The following is a 21,040-nucleotide window of genomic DNA, read 5'->3' on the forward strand; positions in this document are numbered from 1 at the left end:
CAGTAGGCAGCGGCTTAGCGTGTGTAACTCTGCTAAATTCGCCTTGCGACCGATCAACTCGGAATGAGGGCCAATATCTTAACCCATACTTACATACATTTTATTTCTCCTCTCAGGGAGAAGCCCGGAGAGGAGACGCTGCAGTGTCTTCGGGGGGCGGGGCCGGACTGTGACATCACTAAGCCCCGCGGGTCCACGGGAAGGGGGCGGGGCTAAAATTATGCGATTTGCATCATTTTAACCCCTTCTCCACCCGACAGATCGCGAATGCGGGAGGTTATCTCTCCATCCTGCTTGCATCACTAGGGTGCGAGCAGGATGCGGGAGACCTGCCCACTCTTCAAGGGGTGCGGGGGGCTACCCCAAAAAATGGGAGCCTCCCACAGCTTCCGGGAGAGTAGGTAAGTATGTCTTAACATCTCTCTCTCTCTCTCTCTCTCTCTCACACACACACACACACACAAATGCAGCCCCTCACACAATCAATATCGCAGCCCCTCACTCACACGCACAAACACACACATCCACCCACACACACAGTATCTCAGCCCCTCACACAAAATGCAGTCCCTCACACAGCTCTCACAAAGAGTAGCAGCTCCTACTCATGCTGCATGCTCCGCTCAGCTCCTCTCAACTCCTCTCAGCAGCGGCCCCGCTAAGTCCCCTCTTCGGTACATAGGCACAGGCAACCGCTCCCCCCTCACCAGCACAACTCTCCCACACTGGCACCACTCTTCCACACGTGCACTCATCAATTTTGGTTCCAGTTTCCATGTCACCTCCTCCTCTCAGCGTGTCTCCGTCTCTACCCTCCTCACAGCGCATCTCCGTCTCCTCATATACATCAAGTTTTCTAAACTAGTATATAGAAATTCACAAGCTTCTAGCACATTCATGAATAATCCAATGGTGAAGTAATGGGGATGTAGTTACTATCCCGGCGATTGGGATCCCGGTGGTCAGAAAACTGACGCCGGGATCCCGACGGCTGAAAATGCCGACAGCTGCGCCAAGGCTATTCCCACTCATTAGTGTCCACGACACCCATAGAGTGGGAAAAGAACCTGGGGGAAGCGCAGCGAGGTGAGCGCAGCAAGCCCGCAAGGGTCTTTCTAGTGCTCACCCCGCTGCCAGCATTCTGGCGGCCAAGATCACGGGGTTGATATTCTGACCTCAGGGAACACGATCACCAGGATTCCATACTCTGCCCAATTTATTATAAAAGTTATATTTATACTAATCAAAAGTGTGCTCCCACAAATAAAGGTTTTTTTTCTATCTTTTCTACCTACCTGCAGAATTGATCCCCTTCCCATGCTATGTTAATGTCAGGGGTAGTTGGTCGCTATGACACCATGAGGAAGCTGTACTAAGCCACGAAGAGAGAGAAAGTGGAGAGAAATAAAGTACCAACCAATTAGTTCCTAACTGTAATTTTTTAAACACAGCCTGTAACATGGTAGTTAGGAGCTGATTGGGTGGTAATTTATCTCTCTCTCCTTTTCATCTCTCTGAAGGCTTTGATAAATATCACCCAAGGCAGGGTGCTTTGTGAAGAACTCATATTATGGAAGTTACTTTCAGCTGCTTCACAGTTTGATGCATGTTTTCTAGAGGGAGGTTTGAAAATAATTAATGTTGTAGGTTGAATCCTTTAAATGGAGGTTGCACACCTGTTAACCTGCTCCGTCCCTTAATTTTACAAATAGGAGTGTGCCGATGTGTTACATTTGTTCAATGTTGGATACAGATTTATCCAAACCTCCTTAAGAGTTTTCTACTAAATATGTACAAATAGAGCACATTTCCTTTAGATGAATGGTGGGATTTGGTGACAGTCTTCAAATAATAGGTCATGTTGGGGAATGTGTTCCATGATGGGGGAGTGTTCAGCTAAGTTTGGGTTTTCTAAAAGTTCTTTTAATGCGTTGTACAAGCTATTGTACAAGTATAATACATTAAAAGAAGCTCGTGGGGTCAAATATCTTAGTTATTTAGAACATGCTGTCTGACATTTATACTGTCAGTTAACGTACAGTAAGTACTATTGTCACACTTCACAGTGATGACTAATTTGTGATTTATCCAACAGCCAGAGGAGTCCATGTGTGGCCATCTTCTACATGATATTTTCAGAAAGATGGTGTATACATCAAAGATAAGAAAGGTTTTCACACAGTTCCAGGGTGTTTGTAATCTCATGCTGTAGTGCCACATTTCTGAATATATCCTCTGAAAGATAGTTGCCCACAGCAAGTACATATAACTCCTACTTTGCACACAGTGGGGTCTATACTGGATGCAAAGTGTGCACCTTGGGGCCCCCTTCACAAAGGAGCCTATGTGCACACATTTTACCCACCATAGATCCACCGCTGTTCTGTAGGTTACAGGCTTGGACTAGCCCACAGGAGGACAGAGGAAACCACCGGTGGGCCCCCCTGCCTGGGGGGCCCACCTCCTGCTCTAAGGATCGAGTTCCAGACTGTGCACTTGAATGATACATTATATATATGTTACCTTATACTGGACTATGGTGTATTTTCTACTGTGCATTGCTGTTATTAATCTGGTATATTATCATGCATGCAGCAGCTGAATTTACTGTATATATTTATGAAGGGGCCCAGACGCTGCACTCTCTAATGGTTAGTCAGAACAATGAGGTGGCAGGCCACACCACCTCTGCAGACTGACCACACCCCTAAACATGGGCCCCTACCACTGCATTCCCCCCGGTGGGCCCTGCATGCCCCAGTCCGACACTGGTAGGTTATAGTTTCTTAAATATTTGTGTTTCAAAGAATTCACAGGTTGGTTAATAGAAGGTGAGGTACTCATTTCAAGAACGTTGCCTTTCTAGTACATAATGGCCCTCATTCCGAGTTGTTCGCTCGTTATTTTCCTTTGCATCAGTGCGATTTTCTGCTAACTGCGCATGTGCAATGTTCGCACTGCGGCTGCGCCAAGTAAATTTGCTAAGAAGTTTGGTATTTTACTCACGGCATTACAAGCTTTTTTCATCGTTCTGCTGATCGTAGTGTGATTGACAGGAAGTGGGTGTTTCTGGACGGAAACTGGCCATTTTATGGGAGTGTGTGAAAAAACGCTGCTGTTTCTGGGAAAAACGCAGGAGTGGCTGGAGAAACGGGGGAGGATCTGGGCGAACGCTGGGTGTGTTTGTGACGTCAAACCAGGAACGACAAGCACTGAACTGATCGCACTGGAAGAGTAAGTCTCGAGCTACTCAGAAACTGCAAAGAGATATTTTCGCAATATTGCGAATACTTCGTTCGCAATTCTGCTAAGCCAAGATTCACTCCCAGAGGGCGGCGGCTTAGCATGTGCACTGCTGTGAAAAGCGGCTAGCGAGCGAACAACTCGGAATGAGGGCCAATGTTTGGTTCCCATCTTCTTTTCTTTTTCAGATTAATTTTTAATTTGTGATAATAAAAAATTAAATTGTTGCAAACACCAGTGCAGGTAAAATTCTCATTCTCTTTTGTCTTGTGAACTCCTCGGTTGCGCCCAAAGTATACAGCTAACACCAATACTGCATATTTTTATGTTTAAAACATTACAATAAGCAAAGTACTATAATTTGTAAAAATGTTATACCTGTAGATGAAGGACAAGTACCGGTATATGCAAAGTTAGAAGTATCAATGTTGTATAATCACCAATTCACATTCCATTATTTTTTCAGGTGGAAAATGACACTTTCAGTTATACCAACACCATGTCCACCTACTCATCGGACACTGAAGTCATTTACAGAAATAGATTAAGTCGAACCCTGAAGTGTCGGATTTATCAAGATGCCATAGTGGAAGGCATGTATTTTGCTGGTGATACGATAAAGAACACATCCATTCAGTATGGCCTTTACTCTGCCAACCTGACATTTTTTCAGTCTTCAAGTTTCATATATCCAGTGAACCGTTATCCATTTTATGTGAAGCTGAATCAGAATTTGTTCCTGCAAGCCACCTTAAACACGTCCAATCCTGATCTGAAGCTGTTTGTTGAGACATGTGTGTCATCTCCTAACAAGTTTGACTTTACAAGAAATGTTTATTTCATCATTCGCAATGGGTAAGTAACATTACTATTTTCACATTTGCTTTGTGTTCAACAAAATACACTAAAATGAACTTGTGGAGTTTAAATTCTATGACAAGTTAAAAGGTGGAAAATTCTTCTACATCAACTATAGTATACTTGCCTTTTCGTCCCCGAAAACCCTCCCAGATGCCACCCTTTTTTCCAGTGACGTGGGCAGGGGCATGATGATGCAATTTTCAACTGCTGCGTAATGCTATCAGTTGCAACATCATGCCCGCTGCATCATCCACTTGGACATACCGTGCTGGATCTCCCAGAGGCCAATAGGCAAGTATAAACTATGCTTACCATGAGAGAATTGTGCAGTGTATATAGATAGGACAGGTAGTACATAATAGGAAACATATGCACTCTCTCTCTCATTTGCTAGATGCATTAAAGGATGAGCAGCAAAGCAAAAGATATTGAGAATAAATGACCATATACTGAAGGAATATATTACAGCATCAATTCGGCCCACATGTGGTTTGAGGGGAAGACACGTGAAAGCTGCAAGTTTTAATTACACATAGTATTGTCTTTGTTGTATATTTTAAGTTAAGGTAATGTGCACTGATAGAGAGTGACAAATGAACTACAGTGGAGTCTCATAAATATTACATGCATTAACTAATATATATATATATATATATATATATACAAATATAAACTCTCCAAATGAATAAACCTGCTTGTAGTAATTATGTGGCTGCAACACTACTTCTGCTCTTATATTATTTCACCATTGGGTCTCCTAGTTCCATCTTTGGGGTAAATTTACTAAGGTGGGAGGTTTGTTTTTAGAACTGGCCATGTTGCCCATAGCAACCAATCAGATTCTATCTATTATCTTCTAGAAGCAGCTAGAGAAATGTTAAGTAGAATCTGATTGGTTGCTATGAGCAACATCATCAGTTTAAAAAAAAAAAAAAAATCCCACCTCAGTACATTTTCCCCTTTGTCTAATGGGCACATTATGAGGAGTGTGATGAGCACATTGTGAAAACGTCACATATGCATAATGTGACCTACCCCTAATTCCTACCATAGTGGTAGAATAAGTCAATACTTATTTACTAAGACTTGGATGGAGATAAAGTCGCTGGAGATAAAGTACTAGCCAACTGGATCCTAACCGTTATGCCACAGGCTGTGTTTGACAGGAGGCGGTTGGCTGGTACATTATCTCCAGCAACTTTATCTCCATCCAAGTCTTAATAAATAGACTCCTAAGTGCAATATCCATCTCTAGCACTACCTGATTCCCTGGATGAATTAAAGGGCCACTACTGCAATAATATTGCAGCATTTTCAGATTCACTGGTGTGCCATTCCAGTGATCCAGACGGACTGTCCTGCATATTGTTTTTGGTCATAGTTAGTTTGCTACTTCCATCCAGTATACAGAAAACTTGCATCTGGAAAACGTGCTGTGCTGGTTCTGCCCAGCCTTCTGCAAAACTACTCCGCTGGTTCCGTCCAGCATCTGGAACACCTGCTGTGCTGGTTCCACCTAGCCTTCTGCAACCTACTCCACTGGTTCCATCCAGTATCTGGAAAACCTGCTGTGCTGGTTCAATCCAGTCCTCTGCAAACCTATGTTGCTGGTTCCACCCAGCCTTCTGCAATCAATTCCGCTGGTTCCGTCCAGTATCTGAAAAACCTGCTGTGCTGGTTCCATCCAGATGTCTGCAAACCTGCTCCACTGGTTCCGCCCAGCCTTCTGCAATCTTTTCCGCTGGTCCTGTCAAGCATCTGGAAAACCTGCTGGGCATGTTCAGCCAAGCCTTCTGCAAACCTACTACGCTGGTTCTGTCCAGCATCTGGAAAACCTACTGTGCTGTTTCCACTCAGCCATCTGCAATCTACTCCGCTGGTTCCGTCCAGCATCTGGAACACCTGCTGTGCTGGTTCCGCCCAGCCTTCTGCAATCTTTTCCGCTGGTCCTGTCAAGCATCTGGAAAACCTGCTGGGCATGTTCAGCCAAGCCTTCTGCAAACCTACTCCACTGGTTCTATCCAGCATCTGGAAAACCTGCTGTGCTGGTTCTGCCCTGCCTTCTGCAAGCCTACTCCGCTAGTTCCATCCAGCATCTGGAAAACCTGCTGTGCTGGTTCCATCCAGATGTCTGCAAACCTGCTCCACTGGTTCCGCCCAGCCTTCTGCAATCTTTTCCGCTGGTCCTGTCAAGCATCTGGAAAACCTGCTGGGCATGTTCAGCCAAGCCTTCTGCAAACCTACTACGCTGGTTCTGTCCAGCATCTGGAAAACCTACTGTGCTGTTTCCACTCAGCCATCTGCAATCTACTCCGCTGGTTCCGTCAAGAATGTGGAAAACCTGCTGTGCTGGTTCCGCCCAGCCTTCTGAAAACCTACTCCACTGGTTCCATTCAGCATCTGGAAAACCTGTTGTACTGGTTCTCCCCAGCCTTCTGCAAATCTACTTATCTGGTTCCATCCAGCATCTGGAAAACATGCAGTGCTGGTTACGCCCAGCCTTCTGCAAATCTACTCCACTTGTTCCATCAAGCGTCTGGTAACCCTACAGTTGTTTGTCTATTCATCCCAGTGACATCCTGATAACAGTGACATACCAGCTATCCATTGCACTGGTGACTCCATTTACCAGTGTACCAGTACCCACATAGCTGGTGACTTATCACTTCCCTCTCCAGACTCGTTAGCCAACCTGCCACGTCTGTATGAGTAGGAGAATATCTCAAGCCTGCCCAATTCTGCCCTTAGCTCTCAAGTCCAAACCCAGTATCTAGTCCTAGTCTGGATTCACAAATAACTACAGCAGTGAGAGTGGTCAATTATACAATATTTGACAGAGGTTAAATTATGTGTAACCGCAAAGAAATTCCTAGCCACTTGGACAGTGGAGCCCGAGTTTGAGTCAGCCTGGATGTCCAAATCTATGAAGAACAATCCGCTCCTTAACCCAGTGCTCCAAATTACCAATATAGGAAAAAGTTATATAACAAAATGCAGCAAAGGAGAGCATACCTCTACATAACACAGGGCAAAAATTATTTTGATGAAATATTAATAACCCATTTATTTGGAGTAAATAATATACAGCAAAGGACAGCACCACTGAACTTATGTGGCAGCCCCACTGGACTGGACTTATACGGCAGTACCGCTGGACATATACGGCAGTATCACTGGACTTATACCACAGTATTACTGGACTGGATTTCTATGGCAGTACCACTGGATTTATACGGCAGTACCACTGGACATATACGGGAGTATCACTGGAATTATATGGCAGTACCACTGGACTTATACGGCAGTATCACTGGATTTATACAGCCGTATCACTGAATTTATATGGCTGTATTACTGTACTGGATTTATACGCCAGTACCACTGGATTTATATGGCAGTACCACTGGACGTATACGGCAGAATCACTGGAATTATATGGCAGTACCACTGGATATATACGGCAGTACCACTGGATTTATATGGCAGTATCACTGGACCTATACGGTAGTATCACTGGACTGGATTTATACGCCAGTACCACTGTATTTACACGGCAGTACCACTGGAATTATCTGGCAGTACCACTGGACAGATATGACTGTATCAATGAACTGGTTTATACACGAGTACCACTGAATTTATACGGCAGTACCACTGGACATATACGGCAGTATCACTGGAATCATATGACAGTTCTACTGGACATATACGGCAGTATAACTGGACTTAAACGTCAATATCACTGGACTGGATTTATATGGCAGTACCACTGGACATATACGGCAGTATCACCGGACTGGATTTATACCCCAGTACCACTGGATTTATTCGGCAGTACCACTAGACACATACGGCAGTATCACTGGACATATACGGTAGTACCACTGGACATATATGGCAGTACCGCTGGACTGGATTTATACTGCAGTATCACTGGACTTATATGGCAGTATCACTGGATTTATACTTATTCCGGAGTGAAATTGGCGGCAACGCTCGACTCCTTATATGGAATCCAAAACCTGCGAGAATCTGACAGCAGGATGATGACGTTTTGCCTCGTTCTGGTTTCCGAGTCAGCCGGGAAAACAGGAGCCTTGCTCGGATCCGGGCTCGGGTAGTGAAGTCTGGTAGGGTTCGGTTCTCAGGGATTCGAACCCACTCATCTCTAACAGTAACATGTCATGCAAATTTCTCACTCTAGAGTAGCATGATATCAGCTGTGTATCTGCCAAGTTAAATAAGAGCATTTAGCATTTTCTTTAGTTTTAACCAGCATTTAATTCCTGTCCATTCTGAGAAACTTTGATTTTGTTTAAGTAAAAAATAAACATTATTAGAGGGTATCATCTAATTTTTAAGGTTCTCCATCAGGATATCTCCTATATAATAGCCCTATTCTGTGACTTTGTGCTTCATTTGCTGACGCTGGGCGGAGTCACAACAGTGGGCGGAGTTATTCAAATGAGTCACAGATCTGGACAAATCTACAGGAGACTAGGAGCAGAAGCAGATAGTACGGGCATGGCACAGACAGGGCTGCATACCTCCCAGCTTTCTTCAGGAGCTTACATCATGCAGAATGAGGGACACACACTCTGCGAAAAGGGGGCATGGCTTCACGGGAGGGCCCCGTTTTCGTCAGTGAGGGGCATGGCCAGCGCTCTGTGAGCTGCTGGCATGCCCCCAGGGGCGGATTATGAGTCTGGGGGGCCCAGGGCACTTGAGACAGGGGAGCCCTATCTCATTGCTGTGCCTGCTGTGGGTTGGGGGCGTGGCCTAATCTCGCCACACATGGCCACGCCCCCTTATGCAAAATCCGTGATTTTTTTTTTAAATTGGATTTTGTCCCCTCAGCTAGGGGTAAATCCAGAGGAGGTGGTCGCTCCCCCCTACACACCCGCACAGGCAGAAGAAGAAGGGAGACTGCTGCGTCCCTGTAACACCACAGACCTGCCAACACGCAGCAGCATGTGCTGACTGTAGGACAATGCTGCCGCTGTTGCTGGCAGGACGGGGGTGCTTCTGAGCTGGGACAGAGCTACTCCAGCCGGGGGGCACCCAAAAACTGTGGTGCCCATGGTACGTACCCCCTGCCCCCCACTTAATCCGGCTCGACTGCTGGAACCCCCCCTTAATCCGTACCCCCTGATGCCCCCTCTCCCTCTGTCTCCACTAAATGCACCGCTGCTCTGCTAAGCAGAACAGCAAGTACAGGAGCTTTCCAACTGCCCCCCCCCCACACACACACACACACACATCAACACCACCACCACCGTGGGACACTGTGGCCCGCGGATGGGACAGCGGGAAAGACCCTAAAAAATGGGACTGTCCCGCGAAAATCAGGACAGTTGGGAGGTATGGGGGTGTGTGAGGGGGTATGCCGTACAGACAGATGGGCACCGGCTCACTGTGTGCTTGACCCCCCACATCAGCATACTCAGCAGGGTCTCTCTGGCGCGGAGGAGCGTCACTTTCTTGCACACTCCACGCTTCTTAGCTGCAGTTTTGTGTGGCACCTGCCGCTGTGCACTTTCCGTACTGCCTCTGTTATCTCCAGCCCTGGCAACCCCACCGCTAGCTGCAGAGCTGCCACCCGCAGTGAGGTGCGCCCAGCTCCTTCACACACTTTAGCTGGCGGGTAGCGCTGCAGAAGTCCGCGCTGCTTGCAGGCTCCGACCCCTTCCTCCCTCCAGCCGCAGCGTCTCCTGGGGGCTAACCAGCTCCCAGTCTCCCCTTACCACAGTGCCCAGCAGCCGTGAGGTCCGCGCCACGTGCATGCTATGACCCCCTCCTCCCTCCAGCCGCAGCATCTCCTGGGGACTAACCAGTCACTCCCAGTCTCCCCTTACCACAGTGCCCGGCAGCCGCACGAGGTCTGCGGTGTGTGACTGAGGAGGGGGGGAGGGATGCGGACAGGCAGAGGAAGCAGGACTCCAGCCTGAGAGAGTCAGCCATGCCAAGTCTCCACCAGCAGCAGATCCCAACAGGTTGGAGTGGAACAGCAGCAGCCAGCAGCAGTGACTTCGGTAAGACACATCTGTCTGTCACCACTGTTCTGTCCCTAATACCAATCTCTCCCATGCCCTGTGTTCTGTTATGTCCCTGTCACCCTTATCCTGGCCCTGTCACCTTTATCCTGGCCCTGTCACCCCTATCCAGGCCCTGTCACCCATATGCTTGCCCTGTCAACCCTATACTGGCCCTGTCACCCCTGTCCTGGTCCTGCCGCCCCTACCCTGGCCATGTCACCCCTATCCTGTCCCTGTCATTTCTGTCCTGGCCCTGTCGCCCCTGTTCTGGCCCCGTCACCCCTGTCACCCCTGTTCTGATCCTGTCACCCCTGTCCTGGCCCCGTCACCCCTGTTCTGACCCTGTCACCCCTGTTCTGACCCTGTCACCCCTGTCCTGGCCCTGTTACTGCATACCCTCCAACTACCTTTTTGGCAGGTACAGTACCCGCAGCGCCTCCAGACCCCTCCCCAATGCACCACACCTCCGCACCTTCCCCTCTACCACATGCGGCACCACACCCCTCCCCCACACGCTGTGCCTCCAGACCCCTACACCACCCGCGGATTCCAGTCCTCCGCCCCTCCACCAACCACAGCACCTCCAGACCCCCTCCACCATCCACCTCCCATATATGTCTCCACCCACACCTGCCCCCCTCCACCTGCAGCATCTGCAGACACCCTCCTCCATCCGCGGTGCCCCCCTCCCCCACCCCTCCCCTACCTGCCCCTCCACCACCTGCAGCACCTCCGGACCCCCTTCCCCATCTGCCGCACTACCCGTACCTTCCCCTCCCCTACTCATGGCACCTCCGGACCTCCTACCCCGCCCCCCCCCAGCCCCTTCCCATCCCACAACACCTCTGGAACCCTTCACCCATCTGCAACATCCCTGCACCTGCCCCTCTCCCACCCTTGGCACCCCTGCCCCTCCCCCACATGCAGTGCCTCCGGACCCCTCCCCCATCTGCAGCCCCCACTCCTCTGTCCCTCCCCCACCCGCAGCATCTCCCGACCCTTCCCCATCCGGCCCCCTCGCTTCCGCCACCCCCTCCACCCGCAGCATCTACAGACACCCTCCCCCATCCACAGCCCCCCCCCCCCCGCACCCGCTACATTCTGTACATTGTGCCCTGCAGGTGGTGTTCACGCCGTCGCAAGGGGCTGCGCCTCCTTCACCATCGCACGCCCTTTCATTGTGCAATATTTAACCACTAACAAAGGAATGCAGGTAATACTCCATATAATACAAATATTGAACCCCAGAAAGGCATGCAAGGGTTAAGGGGGCGTAGCCCCTTGCGACGGTGTCAAGAGCGCCCGTAGGGAGCGATGAAGCACCTAGTATACAATATTTATGTATGTATAGTGATTATCTGCTAATATTGTTAACATTGGGTGTGGTATGTAGGGTCGACCTCACTTAGGTGAACAGTGTCTAGGTCAGCCACTATTGGTCAACAGTCAGTAGGTCAACAAGGACTCTAGGTCGACATGTACTAATTCGACATAACAAAAGGTCGGCATAAGTTTGTGCTTTTTTTGTGTTGTTTTCTCCGTACAGTGACCGGGAACCCCAATTAGTGCACCGTGTCTTCTCGCATGACTCGCTTTGCTCGCCATGCTTCAGGCAAGGTGCCACTTCTGGTTGTATGCATATAGCCCTTAACTCATTAATGTGGTTGCTACTGTATATTATATTTTATGCTAGTTACCAGCCCGTCAAAATGATGGAACAACATAACATTAATGTCAGTGCCCAGGGCTGTGCATGCCTGAATGGAGCAACACTTGAATTGCTCCATTTAGTGGCCACCGGCATGCAAACCACTTGAATTCTCCCCATAGAGGTGAGGAGCAGCATTAACTATTAATTATATAGGAGGATTATTATTATTGTTGTTATTATTATTATTATTATTATTATTATTATTATTATTATTACAATTGTCTTCTCATTGTATAATTAATATTTTCATTGGATTGTGGAAAAAAATAAGATTCCCAACTGATTATATGTATATATGTATTTCTAGATAATAAGAATTTACTTACCGATAATACTATTTCTCGTAGTCCGTAGTGGATGCTGGGGACTCCGTAAGGACCATGGGGAATAGCGGCTCCGCAGGAGACTGGGCACAAAAGTAAAGCTTTAGGACTACCTGGTGTGCACTGGCTCCTCCCCCCATGACCCTCCTCCAAGCCTCAGTTAGGATACTGTGCCCGGACGAGCGTACACAATAAGGAAGGATTTTGAATCCCGGGTAAGACTCATACCAGCCACACCAATCACACCGTATAACTTGTGATCTAAACCCAGTTAACAGCATGATAACAGAGGAGCATCTAGAAAAGATGGCTCACTACAGCAATAACCCGATTTTTGGTAACAATAACTATGTACAAGTATTGCAGACAATCCGCACTTGGGATGGGCACCCAGCATCCACTACGGACTACGAGAAATAGAACTATCGGTAAGTAAATTCTTATTTTCGCTGACGTCCTAGTGGATGCTGGGGACTCCGTAAGGACCATGGGGATTATACCAAAGCTCCCAAACGGGCGGGAGAGTGCGGATGACTCTGCAGCACCGAATGAGAGAACTCCAGGTCCTCCTCAGCCAGGGTATCAAATTTGTAGAATTTTACAAACGTATTTGCTCCTGACCAAGTAGCTGCTCGGCAAAGTTGTAAAGCCGAGACCCCTCGGGCAGCCGCCCAAGATGAGCCCACCTTACAGATGAGCCCACCTTACAGATTTTTGGCTGTGGCAGGCCTGCCACAGAATGTGCAAGCTGAATTATACTACAAATCCAACGAGCAATAGTCTGCTTAGAAGCAGGAGCACCCAGCTTGTTGGGTGCATACAGGATAAACAGCGAATCAGATTTCCTGACTCTAGCCGTCCTGGAAACATATATTTTCAGAGCCCTGACAACGTCTAGCAACTTGGAGTCCTCCAAGTCCCTAGTAGCCGCAGGCACCACAATAGGTTGGTTCAGGTGAAACGCTGAAACCACCTTAGGGAGAAACTGAGGACGAGTCCTCAATTCCGCCCTGTCCGAATGGAAAATCAGATAAGGGATTTTACAGGATAAAGCTGCCAATTCTGACACGCGCCTGGCCCAGGCCAGGGCCAACAGCATGACCACTTTCCATGTGAGATATTTTAACTCCACAGATTTAAGTGGTTCAACCAATGTGACTTTTGGAACCCAAAAACTACATTGAGATCCCAAGGTGTCACTGGAGGCACAAAAGAAGGCTGTATATGCAGTACCCCTTTTACAAACATCTGAACTTCAGGGACTGAAGCTAGTTCTTTTTGGAAGAAAATTGACAGGGCCGAAATTTGAACCTTAATGGACCCCAATTTCAGGCCCATAGACACTTCTGTTTGCAGGAAATGTAGGAATCGACCCAGTTGAATTTCCTCCGTCGGGCCTTACTGGCCTCGCACCACGCAACATATTTTCGCCAAATGCGGTGATAATGTTTTGCGGTTACATCCTTCCTGGCTTTGATCAGGATAGGGATGACTTCATCCGGAATGCCTTTTTCCTTCAGGATCCGGCGTTCAACCGCCATGCCGTCAAACGCAGCCGCGGTAAGTCTTGGAACAGACAGGGTCCTTGCTGGAGCAGGTCCCTTCTTAGAGGTAGAGGCCACGGATCCTCCGTGAGCATCTCTTGAAGTTCCGGTTACCAAGTCCTTCTTGGCCAATCCGGAGCCACGAATATAGTGCTTACTCCTCTCCATCTTGTAATTCTCAGTACCTTGGGTATGAGAGGCAGAGGAGGGAACACATACACTGACTGGTACACCCACGGTGTTACCACACCGTCTACAGCTATTGCCTGAGGGTCCCTTGACCTGGCGCAATACCTGTCGAGTTTTTCCCAACGATTTATAATCATGTGGAAGACTTCTGGGTGAAGTCCCCACTCTCCCGGGTGGAGGTCGTGTCTGCTGAGGAAGTCTGCTTCCCAGTTGTCCACTCCCGGAATGAATACTGCTGACAGTGCTATCACATGATTTTCCGCCCAGCGAAGAATCCTTGCAGCTTCTGCCATTGTCCTCCTGCTTCTTGTGCCACCCTATCTGTTTACGTGGGTGACTGCCGTGATGTTGTCCGACTGGATCAACACCGGCTGACCTTGAAGCAGAGGTCTTGCTAAGCTTAGAGCATTGTAAATGGCCCTTAGCTTCAGGATATTTATGTGAAGTGATGTCTCCAGGCTTGACCATAAGCCCTGGAAATTCCTTCCCTGTGTGACTGCTCCCCAGCCTCGCAGGCTGGCATCCGTGGTCACCAGGACCCAGTCCTGAATGCCGAATCTGCAGCCCTCTAGAAGATGAGCACTCTGCAACCACCACAGGAGGGACACCCTTGTCCTTGGTGACAGGGTTATCCGCTGATGCATCTGAAGATGCGACCCGGACCATTTGTCCAGCAGGTCCCACTGGAAAGTTCTTGCGTGGAATCTGCCGAAAGGGATTGCTTCGTAGGAAGCCACCATTTTTCCCAGAACCCTTGTGCATTGATGCACTGTGGCTCGGTTTTAGGAGGTTCCTGACTAGCTCGGATAACTCCCTGGCTTTCTCCTCCCGGAGAAACACCTTTTTCTGGACTGTGTCCAGGATCATCCCTAGGAACAGAAGACGAGTCGTCGGAACCAGCTGCGATTTTGGAATATTGAGAATCCAACCGTGCTGCCGCAACACTACCTGAGATAGTGCTACACCGACCTCCAACTGTTCTCTGGATCTTACCCTTATCAGGAGATCGTCCAAGTAAGGGATAACTAAAACTCCCTTCCTTCGAAGGAGTATCATCATTTCGGCCATTACCTTGGTAAAGACCCGGGGTGCCGTGGACCATCCAAACGGCAGCGTCTGAAACTGATAGTGACAGTTCTGTACCACAAACCTGAGGTACCCTTGGTGAGAAGGGTAAATTGGGACATGAAGGTAAGCATCCTTGATGTCCAGAGACACCATGTAGTCCCCTTCTTCCAGGTTCGCAATCACTGATCTGAGTGACTCCATCTTGAATTTGAACTTCTGTATGTAAGTGTTCAAAGATTTTAGATTTAAAATCGGTCTCACCGAGCCGTCCGGCTTCGGTACCACAACAGTGTGGAATAATACCCCTTTCCCTGTTGCAGGAGGGGTACCTTGATTATCACCTGCTGGGAATACAGCTTGTGAATGGCTTCCAAAACTGCCTCCCTGTCGGAGGGAGACGTCGGTAAAGCCGACTTTAGGAAACGGCGAGGGGGAGACGTCTCGAATTCCAATTTGTACCCCTGAGATACCACCTGAAGGATCCAGGGGTCTACTTGCGAGTGAGCCCACTGCACGCTGAAATTCTTGAGACGGGCCCCCACCGTGCCTGAGTCCGCTTGTAAAGCCCCAGCGTCATGCTGAGGGCTTGGCAGAGGCGGGAGAGGGCTTCTGTTCCTGGGAACTGGCTGATTTCTGCAGCCTTTTTCCTCTCCCTCTTTCACGGGGCAGAAATGAGGAACCTTTTGCCCGCTTGTCCTTATGGGAACGAAAGGACTGCGCCTGATAATACGGCGTCTTCTTATGTTGAGAGGCGACCTGGGGTAAAAACGTGGATTTCCCAGCTGTTGCCGTGGCCACCAGGTCTGAAAGACCGACCCCAAATAACTCCTCCCCTTTATAAGGCAATACTTCCATATGCCGTTTGGAATCCGCATCACCTGACCACTGTCGTGTCTATAACCCTCTTCTGGCAGAAATGGACAACGCACTTACTCTTGATGCCAGTCGGCAAATATTCCGCTGTGCATCACGCATATATAGAAATGCATCTTTTAAATGCTCTATAGGCAATAATATACTGTCCCTATCTAGGGTATCAATATTTTCAGTCAGGGAATCCGACCACGCCAACCCAGCACTGCACATCCAGGCTGAGGCGATTGCTGGTCGCAGTATAACACCAGTATGTGTGTAAATACATTTTAGGATACCCTCCTGCTTTCTATCAGCAGGATCCTTAAGGGCGGCCATCTCAGGAGAGGGTAGAGCCCTTGTTTTGACAAGCGTGTGAGCGCTTTATCCACCCTAGGGGGTGTTTCCCAACGCACCCTAACCTCTGGCGGGAAAGGATATAATGCCAATAACTTTTTAGAAATTGTCAGTTTTTATCGGGGGAAACCCACGCTTCATCACACACCTCATTTAATTTCTCAGATTCAGGAAAACTACAGGTAGTTTTTCCTCACCGAACATAATACCCCTTTTGGTGGTACTCGTATTATCAGAAATGTGTAAAACATTTTTCATTGCCTCAATCATGTAACGTGTGGCCCTACTGGAAGTCACATTTGTCTCTTCACCGTCGACACTGGAGTCAGTATCCGTGTCGGCGTCTGTATCTGCCATCTGAGGTAATGGGCGCTTTAGAGCCCCTGACGGCCTATGAGACGTCTGGACAGGCACAAGCTGAGTAGCCGGCTGTCTCATGTCAACCACTTTCTTTTGTAAAGAGCTGACACTGTTAATTCCTTCCAACAGTTCACCCACTCAGGTGTCGACCCCCTAGGGGGTGACATCCCTTTTACAGGCAATATGCTCCGCCTCCACACCATTTTCCTCCTCATACATGTCGACACAAACGTACCGACACACAGCACACACACAGGGAATGCTCTGATAGAGGACAGGACCCCACTAGCCCTTTGGGGAGACAGAGGGAGAGTTTGCCAGCACACACAAGAGCGCTATATATATACAGGGATAACCTTATATAAGTGTTTTTCCCCTTATAGCTGCTGTATTGTTAATACTGCGCCTAATTAGTGCCCCCCTCTCTTTTTTAACCCTTTCTGTAGTGTAGTGACTGCAGGGGAGAGCCAGGGGAGCTTCCCTCCAACGGAGCTGTGAGGGAAAATGGCGCCAGTGTGCTGAGGAGATAGGCTCCGCCCCTTTTTCGCTGACTTTTCTCCTGCTTTTTTATGGATTCTGGCAGGGGTTAAAATTCATCCATATAGCCCTGGGGGCTATATGTGATGTATTTTCGCCAGCCAAGGTGTTTTTATTGCTGCTCAGGGCGCCCCCCCCTAGCGCCCTGCACCCTCAGTGACCGAAGTGTGAAGTGTGCTGAGGAGCAATGGCGTACAGCTGCAGTGCTGTGCGCTACCTTGGTGAAGACAGGATGTCTTCTGCCGCCGATTTTCCGGACCTCTTCTTGCTTCTGGCTCTGTAAGGGGGCCGGCGGCGCGGCTCTGGGACCGGACTCCATGGCTGGGCCTGTGTTCGATCCCTCTGGAGCTAATGGTGTCCAGTAGCCTAAGAAGCCCAATCCACTCTGCACGCAGGTGAGTTCGCTTCTTCTCCCCTTAGTCCCTCGATGCAGTGAGCCTGTTGCCAGCAGGTCTCACTGAAAATAAAAAACCTAAAACTAAACTTTTCACTAAGCAGCTCAGGAGAGCCACCTAGTGTGCACCCTTCTCGTTCGAGCACAAAAATCTAACTGAGGCTTGGAGGAGGGTCATGGGGGGAGGAGCCAGTGCACACCAGGTAGTCCTAAAGCTTTACTTTTGTGCCAAGTCTCCTGCGGAGCCGCTATTCCCCATGGTCCTTACGGAGTCCCCAGCATCCACTAGGACGTCAGAGAAAAATATATTTTATATTTTAAAGGCAACATTCTCACTGTCCAGGAAATATTTTATCTGGTGTAAATAAATCTTCATTACATTTTTTATATTATGTACACATAGGGTCATGCAACTTTACCATTTACTACTAATATTGCCATAGCTCTATGCTATCTCTATTCTATTATAAACCAAGTGTATGGGTTACAATCAGTGGCAGTTTTTACCTATGGCTGCAGGACTGCAGCCTCGCAGGTAAAATATACCACCCGTCCCAGCTCACTGACAGTAAAGCCAGATGCAGTCCGTGAGACTGCACTGGTTTCTCTGTGACTGAAAGTCACTTCCTATTGGAAGTCCTTCCTGTCAGTCATAGACAGTACAGGAAGTCCCATTGAGAGGTGTTTCCTCCCTCTGGAACTGCCAGACCAGGCTGCAGTAGGCAGAGATCTAGCTTTCTGTAGGAAAAGCCTCATCAGCCCTAGCTGGCGTCTATGTGCAGCAGCCGATTCAATCCATAGAAGCCGTGGTTTTGATAATGCGCAGTACTGTTGCCGCTACTGAGCATGCGCCGGGTTGCAGTATCTGTGAACTGTACATAGCACAGGTGCCGCGACTGAGGCAGCAGTCATAGCGGGGACATGGAGGGAAAGACCCGGCAGCAGCAGTGGCAGCCTCCTCCTCCAACAAGGTTTTAGCCTCCGCTGTTTACAATTAATTGTGTAAGTAACGTGAATTGGCTACCATTAGTTTCTTCATTCATAATAATAATTATAAAACTATTGCTTTTGTTCTTTATCTGTTATAACAATGGACTCCATAATGCATCTATTATCCCTCTATCAGGGCTGTAACTACGTGTGTGCCAAGGGGGCTTGGCACACAGCGTAGTTGCCCTGAGGGCGCACGGCCAGTGGCATGTAATAAGTCAAATTGACTCATTACATGCCGCCGAAGTCTGCGCCGTGCGCCGCGCTGGAGGGAGAGGAGAAACCAGCGCTGGGCAGCAGAGAGAAGGAGGAGGAGGCAGGGGGAGCAGGGAGCCGCAGCAGCGCTATTTGATTGGTAGTAAGTGCCGCTGCAGCATCCCCCTCTCCTCCTGTATTGGCTGCCCGGCGCTGCCAAGGATGCTGGGATGCGGTTCCCCAGCATCCACAGCAGCGCCGGGCAGCCAATACAGGAGGAGAGGGGGATGCTGCAGCGGCGCTTACTACCAATCAAATAGCGCTGCTGCGGCTCCCTGCTCCCCCTCCCTCCTCCTCCTTCTCACCTCACAGCCTGCACCAGGAGACTCGAGGAGCCTGTCAGCGGGGAGAAGGTAAGTATATTCTTTCTTTCTTTCTCTCTCTCTCTCCCGCAATGTGTAAAAAGGGTCCCGGCTGCCGCAATGTGCAAAATGGGGTCCCGGCTGCCGCAATGTGCAAAATGGGGTCCCAGGTGCCGCAATGTGTAAAATGGGGTCCCGACTGCCTCAATGTGTAAAATGGGGTCCCGGCTGCCGCAATGTGTAAAATGGGGTCCTGGCTGCCGCAATGTGTAAAAAGGGGTCCCGGCTGCCGCAATGTGTAAAATGGGGTCCCGGCTGCCGCAATGTGTAAAATGGGGGACTGGCTGCCGCAATGTGTAAAATGGGGGACTGGCTGCCGCAATGTGTAAAAAGGGGGACTAGCTGCCACAATGTGTAAAAAGGGGGCCTGGCTACCGTAATGTGTAAAATGGGGTCCTGGCTGCCGCAATGTGTAAAATGGGGGACTGGCTGCCGTAATGTGTAAAAAGGGGGACTAGCTGCCGCAATGTGTAAAAAGGGGGCCTGGCTGCTGCAATGTGTAAAATGGGGGCCTGGCTGCCGCAATGTGTAAAAAGGGGGACTGTATGCTGTAATGTGTAAAAAGGGGGACGCTGTCTATTGTAATGTATAAAAGGGGCTCTACCTGGTGTAGTGGCGCTACTGTGCATCGTAATTTGAATAATGTAGACTACTGTGCACCGTAGTATGAATTGCTATTATTTTGTGGCCACGCCCCTTCCCCGTGAAGCCACGCCCCTATCTTACATGGGGGGGCGCCACTATCGTTTCTTGCATACAGCGCTAAAATGCCTAGTTACGGCACTGCCCTCTATATTTCAGGTGCAGCAGAGTTCCTGGTTATACAATGTATCGCTCCTCGTCAAACAACACAGTTCGTTTTGGATTCAGTGCCTTCAGCTTTCAGAAACATTCATCTGTGTACATTCAGTGCAAGCTCGTTATCTGTAAGAATGGTAGTGAACACTCCCGCTGCAATCAAGGTTGTTTACCAAGACGCAAGAGAGCAGCTGAACCGCTCCACCACCAGGAAGTGTTTGTTGTAGCAGGACCTGTAAAGCTCAAACATCTCTCAAAATAGTGCATTCAAAAGATTTTACCACCTCATTATCTTCTGTCTTTTAGTAATTTTACCTTGATTTACATAACATTTTGTGTAATCTTTTCTTTCAATGCAATTCTTAGGCTTGTCTCCATCAAAAAATATTCATAATCAAAATAAATACAATAATGAAATTAAGTCAATAAATATATGCATGAATTAAATAAACGATGGCTCTTTTGTCTACTGTATTTTAATTAAAAATAGAATTATCAAAATATACATGTGAAGAAAGGTCTACATGGACAATACATATATGCAGAATATGGGGATCATATACAGTAGAGATAGACATAAGTCTATTTTACTTGCTAAAACATTGTCTTACTGTGAATGCACATAAAACATGTACACCTACTGTATGGCATTATATAACTTTTGGTGCATCCAGGCCTGGTGACATGGGGGTCAAAAGGGACACCTGTACTGGTTCCCAGGGATCAGAGAGGCCCCCGAAGATCAGAGACACAAAAAAAAGGGCAGCAGCACTTGTCAATGCCTTGTAAACTGCCCAATCCATCTGCTCGCAAGTAAATAAAAAAAAATGTAATCGTCCAGCTGCATCCTCTCTGCCGTCTTCTCATCCACTGCAGTAGATATGCCCAGCTGTCCATCAGGTTACTCCCCTGGCACCTGTGACTGGTCTCCCTGTCAATCCAAGTTTTGGCCACTTCCCCGACTGGAGTACAAGATCCCAGCGTGTCCCCTCGCCACGCTTCCTGGCAGCCGCGCAGCCTGGGAGACCACTCACTACTGTTGGTTGCCACAGTCACCAACTCAACGCTGACTTCAACATACTTGCAGGACTTCTCACTAATGCCCCCTCACTGGCTCCACTCCCTCAGCTCACTCACCACTTTATCCAGTATAATCAGAAT

General features: G+C 48.5%; 1 protein-coding gene across 1 annotated transcript in view; it reads left to right on the plus strand.

The window, feature by feature from the left end:
• The window catches only part of LOC135057366 (deleted in malignant brain tumors 1 protein), a 42,937-nt gene extending 22,686 nt beyond the window's left edge, over window positions 1–20,251 (plus strand). The window contains exons 5-6 of the mRNA XM_063963254.1: window positions 3,710–4,098; window positions 19,883–20,251. Coding sequence (XP_063819324.1) covers window positions 3,710–4,098; window positions 19,883–20,141 — 648 coding nt within the window. The 3' untranslated portion in view covers window positions 20,142–20,251. The remainder of the gene's footprint in view (window positions 1–3,709; window positions 4,099–19,882) is intronic.
• The last annotated feature ends 789 nt before the right edge of the window (window positions 20,252–21,040 follow it).

This window comes from Pseudophryne corroboree, chromosome 3, assembly GCF_028390025.1.
Source record: "Pseudophryne corroboree isolate aPseCor3 chromosome 3, aPseCor3.hap2, whole genome shotgun sequence".
In the NCBI taxonomy this organism is placed as follows: domain Eukaryota; kingdom Metazoa; phylum Chordata; class Amphibia; order Anura; family Myobatrachidae; genus Pseudophryne; species Pseudophryne corroboree.